Below are 16550 nucleotides of genomic sequence, written 5' to 3'. Positions count from 1 at the left end.
TATTTTGTGCTGTTTTGTGTGTATTTCCTAATTTGAGTTGTGTGTACTTTGTTTCTGGGTTGTTTGTTTTTGCTGTGTTGTGTGTATTTTTGTTTTTTTTGTGTTTATTGAGCCATTTCTTGTGTATTGTCTTGATGTGTTGTGTGTTCTGAGCTGTTTTGTGTGTATTACATTGTTAAGTTGTGTGTTTTCAATGTATTTTCTTGAGTAGTTGTATGTTTTGTGTGTATTTTAATGTTGTGTTTTGTGTTCTGAGCTGATTTGTGTGTATTTCCTCTTTTGAGTTGCTTGTATTTTTTTTCTTGGTTGTGTGTTTTGTGCCACGTTGTGTGTTTTAATGTTGCGATGTGTGTATTTAGCCAGTTCCTGTGTATTTCCTTGATGTGTTTTGTGTGTATTTTTGTTGGTATGTGTGTATTGAGCCATTTCTTGTGTATTGTCTTGATGTGTTGTTCTTGAGTAGTTGTTTGTTTTGTGCCATGTTGTGTGTATTTCAATGCTGTGTTGTGTATTTTGTGCTGTTTTGTGTGCATTTCCTATTTTGACTTGTTAGTATTTTGTTTCTGGGTTGTGTGTTTTTTGCCATGTTGTGTGTATTTTTATTGGGATGTGTGTTTTGAACCATTTCCTGTGTATTGTCTTGATGTGTTGTGTGTGTTCAGTCGTTTTGTGTGTATTTCCTTGTTAGGTTGTGTGTTTCATATGTATTTTCTTGAGTAGTTGAGTGTTTTGTGCCGTTTTGTGTGTTTTATCGTTGGGATGTGTGTTTTGAACCGTTTCCTGTGTATAATCTTGGTGTATTGTGTGTGTTGAGTCGTTTTGTATGTATTCCTTGTTAGGTTGCGTGTTTCATATGTTTTTTCTTGAGTAGTTGTGTGTTTTGTGCCGTTTTGTGTGTTTTAATGTTGGGATGTGTGTTTTGAACCATTTCCTGTGTATTGTCTTGATGTGTTGTTTGTTTTGTGCCATGTTGTGTGTATTTCAATGCTGTGTTGTGTATTTTGTGCTGTTTTGTGTGTATTTCCTAATTTGAGTTGTGTGTATTTTGTTTCTGGGTTGTTTGTTTTGTGCTGTGTTGTGTGTATTTTTGTTGTTATGTGTTTATTGAGCCATTTCTTGTGTATTGCCTTGATGTGTTGTGTGTTCTGAGCCGTTTTGTGTGTATTTCCTTTTTAAGTTGTGTGTTTAAAATGTATTTTCTTGAGTAGTTGTATGTTGTGTGCCATTTTGTGTGTATTTTAATGTTGTGTTGTGTGTTTTAAGCCGTTTTGTGTGTATTACCTTGTTAAGTCGTGTGTTTTATATGTATTTTCTTGAGTAGTTATATGTTTTGTGCCATTTTTTGTGTATTTTAATGTTGTGATGTGTATTCTGTGCTGTTTTGTGTGTATTTCCTATTTTGAGATGTGTGTCTTTGTGTGTTTTTTGTCGGTCATGTTTGTTTTGTGCTGTTTTGTGTGTTTTCTTGTTGAGTTTTGTGTATTTGCAAAAGACCCATTAATCAACAGGCAGGGGAGACTGTAAATAGACTGTGTGTGTGTGTGTGTGTGTGTGTGTGCGTGTGTGCGTGTGTGTGTGTGCGTGTGTGTGTGTGTGTGTGTGTGTGTGTGTCTGTGTGTGTGTGGCATTAGTCCAACATTTATATTTGTCCCTGTTAAAATGTCAACTATAAAACATGTGAACATATTTCAAAGCTCATAGGAGTTATCCTAATATAATAGAAAAAAATAGATATGTATAGATATTTCTTTATTCATAAAAAAGGGAAATGAAAAGGGAAATGGGTCGTTGGCATATTTACAAATCTGATATCTGATTTATGTTTATGATCACAGCCCTGACACACCTTGGTGATTGCCCTCCAGCAGGTCACAAGCGACCTGAATACAGAGGATTCCCTTTACAGTCACAGCTGTGTTTACAGTGCATCTCTGAGTTCTTCACATTGTGTCATGATTAACATTTTATTTTGGTTCCTAAATCTCCATTTTACCTTTTAGACCATGTATCAAAAACTCTGTGCTTTAAAAACCCTGCATGATATTTAGCTGCCAGTGTTAAAGTGATGATTTCTGAACACTCAGATTTCAGACAGCTCTTTGTTTTATTATGTATATTTAGTGTTATGGTAACGTTACTTGAAAATAAAAGATGACGCAGGATAAATTAAAATTCTTCACAATGATTGCAACCTACAAGTGGTGTTTACAATGCTGTAACCATGATAAACAAATGCTTACTGTACGTAATGGAAAAGTTAACCCTGTCACGTCCTGTAATTGTCTTTTTACTTTAACATATTTGCTCTGTGGGAGTCGACAGGTGTGTCCAGTGCCGACACCTTAGAAAGTGAGTCATCAATGCCAAAGGTGGCACAGTGCAGTTAACGTTGGGATCGTCCAATTGTTTGAAGAGGAGGAATAATCTCTTGTTCAGCAGCTTTGATTCAAACATGTGAAACATACTTAATATATGGTGACTTAAAAGCGACAGCTCAGGTTGATCAGGTCTGACTTTTATTTTGTAATACACAAAAAAGTATGGATGCCAAAGTCGTGGAGTAGAAGTACAAGTACTCCAATGACTGAGTTCAGGGTCATACAGAGTTTTCTCACAAAACGATGTTTCCTGTCCTGGACTGCCACCACATTCTGCGTCTAGACAGCCTTTGAATCATTGTGTGATTCATTAATGAAGCCGATCCTGCAGTCATGATTTATTTTGTGTGCGGGTCAGCAAGTCAGATTTCTGGTAAACTTGGACTGGACTCACTTTGACTTGGTGGACGACACCCATTTAGTCATGTGTGTGTGTGGACAGATGCTGCTTTGTGGAATTCACAGGGATTTCAAGAAGGGAGTTAGACAATAGACAATCCAAAACGTTCTGGTTTATACCTTGTAGAGTATCAACACACATCTGTAGGCTTTTTTTTTTTTACCTTTCACAAAGTTGTTACACATTTTACAACAGACTAACTTTGGGGAGGTTCATCAGTCCTGACACGTTTAGATCAGTCTCTCTTCTCAGAGGGATGTCCCCGTCTAAATTAGGCCAATGGGATTCCTCGTCGGCGCCCAAAGGTGCAGGAAGCCGCTCCAGAGCTGCCCGGCCAACCCAGAAACAGAAACACACCTCCTGCTGTAAACCGCCACAGTCATCCGCTGACACTGCCTGGCGCACAAGTGGGCGGCGAAACGCACACTTATCTCGTCCAGCCTCAGCCTACCTCTTTTACTCTGCTGTCGACTGGTGCCAGGACACATGGATCCAGGACAGGCAGCGAGAGACGTCAGGTCGCTCCAACAGGTAGGATGGACCTGCAGGGCGACGGCAAGCGGGAAGGAACGGGCACTTCGGCCGCTCTCTAAAATGGAACCTCTTCACTTCTTTTTTTTTTTTTGCGTAATTGCTTGGATGTTTGCTGCTCCTCGTTGTTGGAGCCTGTTTACAAAACATGGCGCTCTGTGACCACAGAAAACCAAATATCGTACTCATTAATACCACAGCGTTTGTTTCTGAAGTTATTTTAAACTGGAATCATCTCGAATTACGCACAAACCTGGTGGATCAACGTGCGTCAGTAGCGTGTTCAGGATCAGCAGCAGTGTGTTGGTTTTACATCCCAGCAGTCCTGGATGAGGATGAAACCTCGGCCTGAAACCTGAAACTGAACTCCGTGTGAACATGGGTTCAGGAAGGAAGGCAAGATGTTGGCATAGCTGTTGAATTGAATGCCCTGCTATGCCATCAAATTGCCATCTTTCTGTTCCCTTTGCAGCAAGAGCAAGTTCTCCATGGATCCAAAAACTACCTGGAATCTTCCACCAAGTCTACAGTGTTGTGCTTCTTTGCAACATATTTGGTTAAATGTTTACTTAAAGTTTGGACATTTTGAATCCTGTGCAGGTGATAGAAATGTCACTAACTGGCAGGGAAAGGTCATAAGGAAGAGCCCTGTGTGTCTATAGTTACAAACTGTTTTATATATTCTTTTAAATAATCTGTGTGTGTGTGTGTGTGTGTGTGTGTGTGTGTAGTTTTCTCATAAGGTTTGGTAATAATACTATTTATGGTGTTCCATTTTATTCCCTATTTCATGATACAGTGCAATACAGTGAATGTAACACACATTTAATCTTTTCCTTGTTATCAGGTTGCATAAAGTCTTATGTCCATATTGTTTTGACAGGTTTCAGCCATATCGCCCCGTCATTTCCTGTCACTGAAGCTTAATTCGGTGGGAAGTGATGACAAGATAAGACGAAAAACAACAACTTACTCTTTAGCCAAGTGATGATATCCAGTGGTGGAAAGTAACCAAGAACATTAACTCTAGTATTGGATTTAAGATCATTTTAAGGTGCTGGCACTCTGCAAGATAAGAGGAAAATTAGATACTCCTCTAATAATCGTCCAGAGGGGAAATTAAACACACAGATAATTCTGTCTAGTGTATGAAATTCAAATAAGAAGAGAATAAAATAGAAACTAGAGCAATTAAACTGAAATTACAGGCAATAGCAGGACACGTACAGGACCTGCAGCCACTGTTGTTGTTGAACTAATAGTGCAAAACCATCCTGAGCAAACACAGTGGTGAGATTAGAATGGGCAAGTCACGGGAAGATAATGGCAGAATGATACTGACAGATATGAGTGTTCGCTGGGGCTACAGGTGGCTTGTGGTACATTATACAATAAACTTTATATGTGTGTGTGTGTGTGTGTGTAATTTAGTGATAAACTATAACAATGTTAAGTACAATTGAGTAGCTACAAGACTATTTTCCTTTTTATGCTGCTTTGTGCTCCATTGTATGTTAGAGAGTTGTTTTTATTTATTTTTTTATTAACCTTTATTTATACAGGTAAAATCTCATTGAGACCCAGGGTCTCATTTATAAGAGAGACCTGTTGTTACTTAAAAAGATATGTATTTCTAAAACATTATATATTATTTACCCAGCAGTGTATTAAAATCATTAGAATTGGCTCAGTCTTAGCTAATTTAAATATTGAATTGTTGCACACACGCACACACACACACACACACACACCTGTAATATTAAGCCAGTTATATGATATACATGTATGAAACTATGTGCGCCCCTAAAGAAGGCAGTCTGCAAACATTTTCCCTTTAAGTTTCAATGCTGTAAGAACATTTTTGTACTTTGGTACTAGAACTTTGAATTGTATACAAACCTGCACCTTTTCCCCTTTAAGGCCACACTATTGAAGTTATTATTGTTGCTCCTTGTACTATCAACCCTACATGTAAGGTAATGTTTTTTAATATTGCAAAAAATTCTAATAAATGTGTCTGTTTTCTGAATGTATTCCTGAAAGCTTCATTATTTAAAAGTATGTCCAGGTATGTGAATGTCCCAATAATTACCACTGACAGCTTTTACAAAATATAAAATATTTAACCTGTGTACGGTTTTCTGTCAGTCCTCTTCAGAAATCACTTTTAAATAAATATTGTAAAAACGTGTAAATATTTTTGATGGTTGATTTCATGTATATATTTCTTTACTGAATTATTCATGTCTGCCATCAGCTTCTGGTGGAAAATACCAAATATATTGGCTTAAAAAAATATTTAAAGTTAAATTAAGAGTAAGAAAATATTGTAATAATTACATACAAATTTAATTAAAGTTTAAATAATTTATTTAAAATATATAATATATATAAACACATAACATTTTCTCTAAAACTGTCCAATGAGCGGTTTGTTCGCTGTCGTGTTTTGGTCACATGATTAGCTCTCCTCGGTCATGTGACCATGTGACGTCACGTGTTCGCTGCTCCTCTGCTCCCATGCTGCTTCCTGCTCCTCCTCCTGCTGCTCCTGTCAGCTTTTATTCCTCTCGATAGTTTGGAGGTAGTTTGACCCTGTAACACGCGGGGAGTCTGTGAGGTAAGAAGTTATGACACCTCAGCTCGTGACAGCTCGTAGTGCTCAGGTGAAAACATTAGCTTAGTTTAGCTAAGCTGCTAGCAGCCTTGCTGCCAAGGTAAATAGGTCGGGCTAAACGTTTAGAGCTAGCTCGTTTATCAAAACAAAGCAGGGTTTCTAACTTCTGTGTGTGTGATGGAGTTGTTAACACTGATGAAACACGACGTGTTGTTCCTCTACCGGTGTTTATTGTTCTGCTGTCAGATCCAACTGCTAGGTAAAGTGAGAAGGTGAACAGAACGGGTCCTGGCAGGTCAGAGAGAGACACTGAGCACCAGGGAATATTGCATCAGATTTGAAATGTCACTCTTACAGGAGTGTCCCGTCCAAGATCTTAGCACCACATTTGAGATTAAACATAGAAGTTACCAAACAACGTCTTGCAGTGAAAAGGTGGATGTAGATCTCCTCACAAAAGCTGCTCTGCTTCAGATCATTTTTGACAATTTCCCAAGAAATCTTGAGAGGTTTTCACCATTTTGTCATGTCATTTTATTAAGACATGTCATTCTAGACATGTTTTACTCCAGCAGTTTGTTATTGGACTTTCAAGAAGTCATGAATCAGTCCATCAAAGGCTGAGACACCCTCACTGTGTTGTAAAAACTCCCTCACAGTCCTGCTTGAGTGACAGTAAAGATATCATGTTACACTATAACTGCATTCACCCATCTGCAGAGTTCTTCATTAAAAGTCTCAAGGTTTCTAATATTAACTGTCCTTAAGTATCAGAAGTACCAGTAAATAGTTTGTAATGTAAGTGCATGTAAGTTTACGAGGAGTCTACAGTGTATCAACCTGTGTAAGTGAAATACAAGTACCTCAAAATTGTACTCATGTACAGTAGTTGAGTTGCTGCTAATCCCTCGTAGCAGATCCAGAAGCGCTGTGTCCTGCAGCTTGTTGATGCAAACTAAAGCCACTCCGGCTGGTAAACTTCCTTATTATTCAAATTTTACTACCAAAGTTTCTGATGCAAACGTGTTGTTACACATTTGACGTCAAACCAAAGTAACTTTTAATGACACATTTAAAAAGTCACAGGAGACATTAGACTACATGACCCCTAAACTGATCTTCCCTTTCTGAATAATCTATTTGATTGTTGATTGATTCTCTAGGCTGATGATGTCAAAATAAGAAGTAATATGTTGAGGTTTTAAAAATACCCAATGTTCACATGAAGCCGTTATGCTCGACAGAGATGAACAGTGAAAACTTCAGCCTGAGCGAGAAGATCGTGTCCTCCTCCTACATCCGACAGGGGAGCCAGGCGCGCCGGAGCCATGAGCAGCTCATCAGACACTTACTGGAGCAGGTAAAGGAGTCTACAGCCGCCTTCATCCTCACCTGAAGGTCACCGCCGAGTAGTTCACTTCTCACGTTGTGTGTATGTTCCAGGGTAAGTGTCCAGAGGAGGGATGGAGCGAGAGCACCGTAGAGCTCTTCCTGAATGAGCTGGCTGTGATGGACAGCAACAACTTCCTCGGCAACTGCGGTGTGGGAGAGAGGGAAGGCCGGGTGGCGTCCAGCCTCGTGGCAAGACGACATTACAGGTTCAATTTGACATTAACTTAACCATGTATGAATGGAGTCTCGATCATAACATTGGAGACTGACTTATACTGTATTTGTGAGGCTGATATTGATATTTGAAAGGTAAAAACATCAGCTGTTAAAGCATTAAAGTTGTCCTTGGAAACAATACTTTAAACCAAAAGAAATCTACTTTTCAGCTTTTAATAACTGACCAACGTATATAAATTAATAAATTTTTAGATTGTCCCTGTTGTGACATTCTGCTGTTGTATGCAGGCTGATCCATGGAATCGGTCGGTCAGGTGACATTGCTGCTATTCAGCCCAAAGCTGCAGGATCCAGTCTGCTTAACAAGCTGACCAACTCAGTTGCATTGGACATCTTAAAGCTCTCAGGTATGTATATTTTATAGGCAAACTAAGTCAGACAGGTTATTTAAAACATTTTTTTAGAAAGCTCCTACAGAATACGTAACATAGATGTTTTCACGTAGTGAGGAATAAAACAGATTTTTGTGTGTGAAAAAATGTGTATTGCTCCTTTAATTCAGGTGTAATTGGGGGGGGAACATATACAGTAAGCATGCTTTGTTTCCTCTGGATTACAGGTGTCCGGAGTGTGGCGAGCTGCTTCGTAGTTCCCATGGCGACGGGAATGAGCTTGACTCTGTGCTTCCTGACGCTTCGCCATCGGAGACCCAAAGCCCGCTACATCATCTGGCCTCGCATTGACCAGAAGTCCTGTTTCAAAGCCATGATCACAGCAGGTGTTAATGTGTTTCCCTTCTCCTGTCATCCTTACATCCTGCTCACAGACGAGACTGGTGTCAGAGATTTGGCAGCAGATATTATCAACTGTTTTTAGTTAGAAATCATTTTTCTGTGCCACGTTAGGTGTCTTTGTTGAGTAGAAACAGGTACGATCGCTCTCTCTCGCTCATGTCCGACTGTGTCCTCAGGCTTTGAACCGGTGGTGGTGGAGAATGTTCTTGAGGGCGATGAGTTGCGGACGGACTTGGAGGCAGTTGAGCGCAAGATCGAGGAGCTCGGAGCCGATAACGTCCTGTGTGTTCATTCAACAACGTCCTGCTTTGCCCCGCGGGTCCCCGACCGGTAAAATACGTTTTTACTTACCCCATTAGGTACTTCTGTCGGCGTCACAGAAGATGATTTCTAAATGCCAGTAAAGTTTAACCACTAATTATTATGAACTGTCTTGTCTTGTAGGCTTGAGGAGCTGGCCACTATGTGTGCCAAATATAACATTCCCCACATCGTTAACAATGCGTACGGAGTGCAGTCGTCCAAATGCATGCACCTCATACAGCAGGTATGTGGATCCATGTGTCGTTTGTAGGATACTTGTACTTGTCTTCACTTGTGGAGTAATTGCATGTTGAAGCTTGAACTGAAACTCAACTCTGATGACAAATGTATGATGTCGAAGTGTTTACTGTCATTTGAGTGCTTAATTACACGTTTAATCGGACTGTGTTTCATCAGGGAGCTCGTGTGGGAAGAATCGATGCCTTTGTACAGAGCTTGGACAAGAACTTCATGGTTCCAGTAGGTGGCGCCATAATAGCAGGATTTGATGAGCCTTTCATACAGGAGATAAGCAAGATGTACCCAGGTGAGTGTTGATACCACTGTGGCTGAGCAGATACTGTGGAAGTCATTGATAAAATGATAGATTGGTGGATTTCATTTATCTGCCACCATTAAAATATGCAGAATTTGAGAAATAAAACATATAATAAAACATTATCGACATAATTAATGGAGTAAATTAATGACAAGAAAGTTATTTAAAAAAAGATGAAGACTGCTTCTTTTGCTTACCCTTTTTCCTAATAAGAATGATTTATTTTTCATTGCTGTGTTTTTAATGAATACAGCTCATTTTTCACTTTTTTCCGTTTTTCTTAAGCTGCAGATGAAAGCTATTATTTTAATGTGAGGGATGTTTTAAAATAATTCTCCAAAATGCTTTCTCATATTCTCTTATAAATGCGGAAATAATTCAAATAAGCCATCTATAAGGTATAATATTATGTAAACACAGAGCCGCTGGGGAAAAGACAGTTTTTATAAGGGATAGTCTTAAAAAAAGATGATTTAAAGGTAAAGGCTGTCTAATTTTTATATTAACAATGTGTTAATGTGTCTCAGTACCTTCAAACTTCTTTTTGTCCACCTATTTCTTTATTCCGACTCACTGATCTCAAACAGGAGTAAATAGTGTATTCCATTGGGACTGTTTTCTGTGGCACATTTAGTGAGCTTCTGAGTATTTACAGCATTAGGGTGATGTTTGTGAGACGGACTGAAGGCCACATGTTCATTGTGATGAAGGAGCATGTCACAGTGCAGCAGTGTGGCTCAATGATTTGATTTTCAGAGGAATGAACGTTATCAATATGATGACAGAAACAAAAATAAAGAATATCCATCGTTTAAATCAAGAAATGTGGCAGAAAGTTATCTAACTTGACTTTGTCCTGGTGGCTTTTTTCAAATAAGGGTTACATGAGTCCGAATAATAATCAACAAACATAAAAACTGCTCGACTTTTGATTTAGAATCAAAATGACCCCTCTGTAACCATGCTGTAGCCCACACTCACAGCTACACAGCCTCAGTTTTTACTTTTTTAGTTCTTAGTGAGACTCAAACAGCGATAGAAAACTACATGAGATGCTTCACCTTCACAGCCACTGCTGCTCAGAAGTGTTTCGGCCTATAATTAGCTGCGCACACATCAGATTTTGTCTGGTTTCTATAGCTGCTTAACAGAGTCACTCCTCAACCTTCTTTGTCCAGGTCGAGCATCGGCCTCGCCTTCCCTTGACGTCCTCATTACCCTTCTCACTCTGGGAGCAAGCGGCTACAAGAAACTGCTGTCTGAAAGAAAGGTGAGCGCATGCAAACGCCACCTTTTATGAGTGTTTTAATATATGGGTGTGAAAAACACTGCAGCAATGTCAGTGTGAATATGTTTCTGTGTGCGCTCTGTCGACATCTTTCCCCCGAAGAAGGGAGGAGAAAAAAAAGAAGCCACATCTTACATAAGTTGTATTGAATTGCAGCAGATCACATGTTATGACTGTGTGTGTGTGTGTGTACCTGCATTCTGGCTGAGGACTGAGACTGGAGCGAGCATTGAGCTTTGCGGAGGGGAGGAGTATGCTATAGCAAGATAAAATTGATCCAGAAGTTTCAGAAAACATCCCCTGGTGGCTCGCTGCTTTAAAGCAGAGTTGCTCACAATGCAGCATCCCCCTCTTCTCTTCAAACGGCAGGCACTGCAGCATTCTCACACCTCTCAAGTGCTCTTCCACAAATGTACTGGAAACGCTCCGGATTGTTTCTGTTCCTAAAAGATTCAGAAATAAGTGACTCCTACTCCTACATTATCACACGTCAGACACAAACATTTATATAACACCCAAAATGCCATTAGCGTAAAAACTGACTCCGTAGCAGAAACGCACACCTAGGAAATACCTCCGGCCTCTCGCGTGACCCGACGCCATCAGCGCTCATCGATTTCTCCCGGTCCACACTATGCATAATTAATGTACAGGACCAGTTTTCCATATTGTCTGCAAAACTGAGTGATTTCCTCACATCCCCCACACCCACCCTGTTGGGGATGGGGGGGGGTCAGAACTATAAATAATTCAGACATTTCATCTGTTGTGATTCATTTACAGCCTCACGTCACCGTTTTAGAAAACTGAAAAGAACCAACCGATGATGTGTGCTTTTTGGTGAGGATGGGGTTTAGTCATCACACACACACACACACACACACACACACACACACACACACACACTTATTGTCTGCAGAGCCGTTGCCATGCACTCTCTCCACCACTTGCCGCTCCCCCCCCCCTTTCTCCTCACCAGGGATGATAAAGTCATCCATTGTTATTAGAGAACAAGGAACACTTGGAGACACTTGACATCATTGAACGGCTATTCGTGTTTTCACTCATGACAGAGAAAATATTTTCCCTCTCGATGCTTTCAAATTGGGAAAGTATGAGTCAGCAAGAGTACGCTCATATACACGCACACACACACGCATTGTTGCAGTGAGCAGATCCTTTAATGCTTCACTGGGGAGCCAACAACAAAAACACTGCCAGTTGTTGTTGTGCAGCTTCTCCACCTGGCCTGGGCTCCATCCTAACATCTGTGTCCGCGACTCCATCAGTCTTCCACACACTGCTTTGAGACCTCGAACTAAACACACTTTGTCAGCGTACTTTAAACATGTGGATGTTAGACTCTCAGGATAAAAGCATCTGTTTCCGCCTCTCCTGCCTCGCTAATTGATCCCAGAGGTGAGTGTGGAACGCGAGTAAAAATCCTTGCCAGAGAGGAAGTAGACACCTTGCCTGTGCTGAAGCTTGGAGGGAAACACACACACACACACACAGGCAGGCAGGCAGGCAGGGGAAAGAGTAAAGGAGGAGGGTTTCGGACATGTACCGGCCTGCCTTGCGGACAGATTTGCTTGTTTAGCAATAAACCCAAGGCTGCTGTTGCTAAAATAAGGCTGTGGCAGAGATTGAAAGGAGCATTGTGCTGCTATTTTTAGCTCTTTCGTGTGGCCCCTGCTCCCCTCTCCTTCTTCTCTCCATGCCTCTTCTCTGTGTCTGCGTATCCTGCAGGAGATTTATTCGTTCCTGGCTCAGGAGCTGAAGAGTCTGGCCTCTGCACACGGGGAGAGATTGCTCCACACGCCACATAACCCCATTTCACTGGGTAAGCTCAGTGTACTGGCTCCAAACCATGTATTTTGGTTTATTTTTGATGGGATTAAATGATGAAAACTTCATTTCTGACCTCTTTATTAGTACATTTCCTTCATTATTAATATTTATGTCATCATTTTGTTTATTTGTGTTGCGTGTGGCATCTTTCTCCTGCAGCCATGTCTCTGGACGGTCTCCAGGCCGAGAGCGACAAGGCGGTGACTCACCTTGGCTCCATGTTGTTCACCCGGCAGGTGTCCGGAGCCAGGTATGAAAACTTTCAAAGGGCGTGGCCGCAATCTGGCCCAGAATAGGAAACATGGGGAGAAAAGGAAAAAAACAAGAGGGCGTGGAGGTGTCTGTGTATTGGGGAGTGTCTGCGCATCATGACAGTCAAAAATGGGTTTGTCCACGTCCTCCAAAGCTGATGGGGATGAGCTGCGTGTTGCCAAACAAAATGTCCAGTTGGAATCAGCAATCAGCCAGATGGATCTGCTGAATATGGTGCAGCTGAAGCTACTTTAGTTGATTAGACTGCCCATCCCGTCAGGGACCGCCTCCCAATCTAATAGGATGGTTTCCATTATGATCCGCAGAGCGACGTCTCCACACACGGTGACGCAGCATCGACAGCCATGTCCTTGCTCGCTCTGCTGGTGTTTTCTCACAGCGACAGCGAGGCGGATTTGTCAATTCTTCTTTGTTGCCTTCTGTCTCAGTCACTCGTGGCTGCCAGAATACAGAATTTCAAGTTGGGGGCTGCTTTTGTTTCTCTTTATTTCCCTCCAATAGTTTTTGACCAAGCATGGGAGCCCATGTAAATATTTTAAATATCCTGGATGAATGATTTATTCGGGTCATTCTGTCCTCCTTGTTTTGTGTTTGAGTTTCTAATGCACTCCTGGCTCAATAGCATTAAAGAGCATAAAATAAACACACTCTTCCTTCCTTCCTTTCGCTCTTGATTTCTGTCAAGTCAACATCTTTCCATGGTCAGAGAGCAGAGCTGACTCACATCTTCTGAGCTTCTCGCCTGCTGAAGGAGATGCGTTGACTTCTCAGGTGTATGCTTCATTGACACATATTAATCCTATAATTTATAGCAGCATAACATTTAATAAATAAAGTATTTCCAGTGCTTACCATGAATACTGTATGAACAGGCTGGCTTTTTTTCTCCACATCAACAATGAGCTAATCTCTCTAATCAGCACAACAGTTTAATAGAGATGTATATCTTATTAGAATGCATTTCCCTTCCATAATGGTCTGTCATACACGAAGAATAATAGCTAGCCAGTAATTGATTTCAAATTAAAGTGAGTCTAAACTCTGCTGACGGCGGCGTAGCCCTGCCACATTTCAAAGGCATTTGTATTGCTTACAGTTTTGCAGGGTTTCACACTTTGAAACCGGCTACAGCTCAGAGGTTTAGCAGTTTCTCGCATCAAATATCCACCTCTGGAAATACACAAGGTTGCATTATGGTGATGATGCAGTGCTGCCTTGTGTCTCTCATTTCTGCTTAAACCAGTCTGGAGATGAGATGAGAACTGAATCATGCTAACTGTGAATGGCTACCAATAAAACAGGGCCTACAAACGAACACATGACTACTTTAGTGTGACAGGGTTCGTTTTGAAAATAGAATTTTGACCCGACTCTGCCGTCCAATCAGTTCTAGAGAGGTTTATAGTGTCTTCAGTGGATTCCTTTGGTTTTCTGTCCCACAGCGTTACTGTTTCAGTTCGGGACTCCCTAAAAAAGTGTTTTTTCTCCCGAGTGGGTGTGGTTTTGCAGGATGTAGCAGAGTGCATGTTGTTTTGGAAAACGTGTAAGTAACCTCAGCTGTGTGCATGGAAGGTGATATTCTGCCTTGCATGACCGTTTGGGTTGCTTAATGAGAAGTTTTCTGCTGGTAAACCTTTAGAAAGGTCAGTCTGTAGGTGATTGAAATGATGTACCAAGCAAGTTGGTCCTAAATTTGGCTCGACCACAGTTTGCATCCAGCATGGAAGTTTGGGTTATCTTTTGTGGCTTTTTATTATTAGACTTTGTGAATATGTTGTTTTCAGGTATTTACATGAATATTTCCAATATCAGCAGCAGTGTGGTTACGTTCAGGCAATAAAACCACTTGGTTAGATTGAATAAATAAAAATGTTTGGTTAGGTTTAAGAACAGATCATGGTCTGGATTTAAATGAATAAGTCAGCGTTCACTCTTGGTTTTAAATTGGACAGAAGCAGCAACGATCACCTTTAATGAAAATGATTGATGTTAAAAATGAATAGACACTTATTAAAGTCAAGGTATCGCTCTCTGTACTGGTAGAGTTTGGTTGTTACATTGAATAAGAAAATACAAATAATTTAACTAAATAAGTAGGCTACTGCCAGCATGACAAATCATTTCTCCACTCTCCATTAAGGGCAAACATATTTTATTCAAATAACAGTTGTCAAGTGAATAGCTCATCTGAGGTAATAGTAAATACTAGTTGTTTCTTGTCATGTTGAATACTTATCATTGCTTGTTTTTCACACGTTTCCAGGGTAATACCGCTGGGCAAGGAGCAGACCATCAGCGGACACACGTTCCGTGGCTTCATGTCGCACTCGGAGGAATACCCCTGTCCTTACCTCAACGCTGCCTCGGCTGTTGGAATCACGCGTGACGATGTGACGCTGTGCATCAAAAGGCTCGACAAGTGCCTGAAGACCCTGAAGAAAGATGGAAACGCTGCGAAAAGTAGTCCGCCAGAATATCCGTCGTGCCAGGAGGACACTACTGGAGAATGACTGAGCAGGAAACAAAACACTTAAACTGTGACAGGATTTCAACTTACGTTGAGCCCTCTCCTGCCTGCTCTGACTTCCTGCCTGATTTGAACTGTGTGTGTGTTTTGAATGGCACTTGCTGATGGATTATCAATTCAGACATTGACTTGAACTCTGCATTAACAGCTAATGAAGAAACTGTTCAGGTGATCATCACAAACGAATATGACACAAGCTGATTTCAATACCATCCTCTGTGAAAGTCTGCTGATTAGTAGATGTACGAACAAAAGCTGCAGATGGTTGTTCACCACTGATCTAAAATTAGAACAAAGTGCATTGCCTGTATACACTGAAAATGCTGTTCTGTATGATTGATTTTTAATAGATTATTGATCAACCATTTCCAGACCGTTTTTTTTTCTTTAATCCTCAAAAACACATCCGTTTTCTGATACTGTCCACTGCTGCAGCACTGTATTCTCACTCCATCTGAAACTCTCTGTTGTCGCTCCTGTCACTTTAAGACCTCCCCCACCCCAAGTCTCCTCTGATTGGTCAGCTCACACACGCCTGAGCCAGCAATGCTAACAACTACAGAGCAGCTTCACAAAATGAATCCTTGCATACCAAACTAAGATCAAGGCATAAATTATGGGGACGCGTGACATGGTGACATAGTGTGATGTCACAGAATTAAGGCGGGACTTCTGACGAGGCGTTTCAGGAGCAGTGGTTTCTGTGGGAGAGGGGAGCTTCTGTTGGTGCCGCCTCAATGTTCCAGATCTTTGACAAGCACTAAAACCTCTACAGGGAAGATGGTGAATCTAATATTCTATAAATTAGTGAGTGTTTCAGTCTGAAAACAATGCCAGAGTTCTGTTTTGGGAATACATTAGGATCCTCCGCTCGCTGATACATGAAGCGATATAGCTTTATAATGTAATATGTTGTGCAGTGTGTTGTAACGTGATACAAAAGCCTTTGAGCCATTAACTCCATTTGAACCCAGTCTATTGAACTAGCTCATCGACTTTCAGGCTCTGGAACAGATCGCAAGGAATAGACACCGAGTGAAGCACAAACAGAAATAACTCCGGAGTGTAGTAAACAAAGTTATGTCCGCTGATGCGTCTTACATTAAAGATTTAATACATATGTAGCAAACTGTAATTTACTGTAACATGATGTATGAGGAATATGGCTCGCAGAACTTAAGGGATTTGATCTGTAATCACACAAGTCTCCTCGGTGAGGTCTTACTTTTGTCTTATTCCCTCTGCTCTCCTGTCACAGTCATTAGGAAGCAGAGCTCGTAGTGCCCCGAGGCACAAAAATAGACTCCCACTAAAGCCTCACTGACTGATGACTAATCTATATTTCGATACTGCACTGTCCAAGTTCTTCCTGCGCCCTCCCCCTCATCTGCTGCGGATTATCAAGGTTGATTGCTCTTTGAAAAGCTTGAAGCATGTGAAGTAGATGCTGCCGCGCGCTC

General features: G+C 41.0%; 1 protein-coding gene across 1 annotated transcript; it reads left to right on the top strand.

Annotated features, from left to right (window-relative positions):
* The first annotated feature begins 5795 nt into the window (after positions 1 to 5795).
* Positions 5796 to 15458, top strand: sepsecs (Sep (O-phosphoserine) tRNA:Sec (selenocysteine) tRNA synthase). Its single transcript, XM_030431914.1, has 12 exons — positions 5796 to 5929; positions 7171 to 7286; positions 7370 to 7524; positions 7784 to 7902; positions 8115 to 8273; positions 8466 to 8619; positions 8734 to 8836; positions 9010 to 9139; positions 10330 to 10421; positions 12189 to 12282; positions 12450 to 12540; positions 14827 to 15458. The coding sequence occupies exons 2-12, from the start codon at positions 7173 to 7175 to the stop codon at positions 15071 to 15073; spliced, it is 1458 nt and encodes a 485-aa protein (XP_030287774.1). The 5' UTR covers positions 5796 to 5929; positions 7171 to 7172; the 3' UTR covers positions 15074 to 15458.
* The last annotated feature ends 1092 nt before the right edge of the window (positions 15459 to 16550 follow it).

Source organism: Sparus aurata, chromosome 10 (genome assembly GCF_900880675.1).
Source record: "Sparus aurata chromosome 10, fSpaAur1.1, whole genome shotgun sequence".
NCBI lineage: Eukaryota > Metazoa > Chordata > Actinopteri > Spariformes > Sparidae > Sparus > Sparus aurata.
Note: the sequence above shows the minus strand (reverse complement) of the source record. Positions and strands in the feature narration are given on the sequence as shown.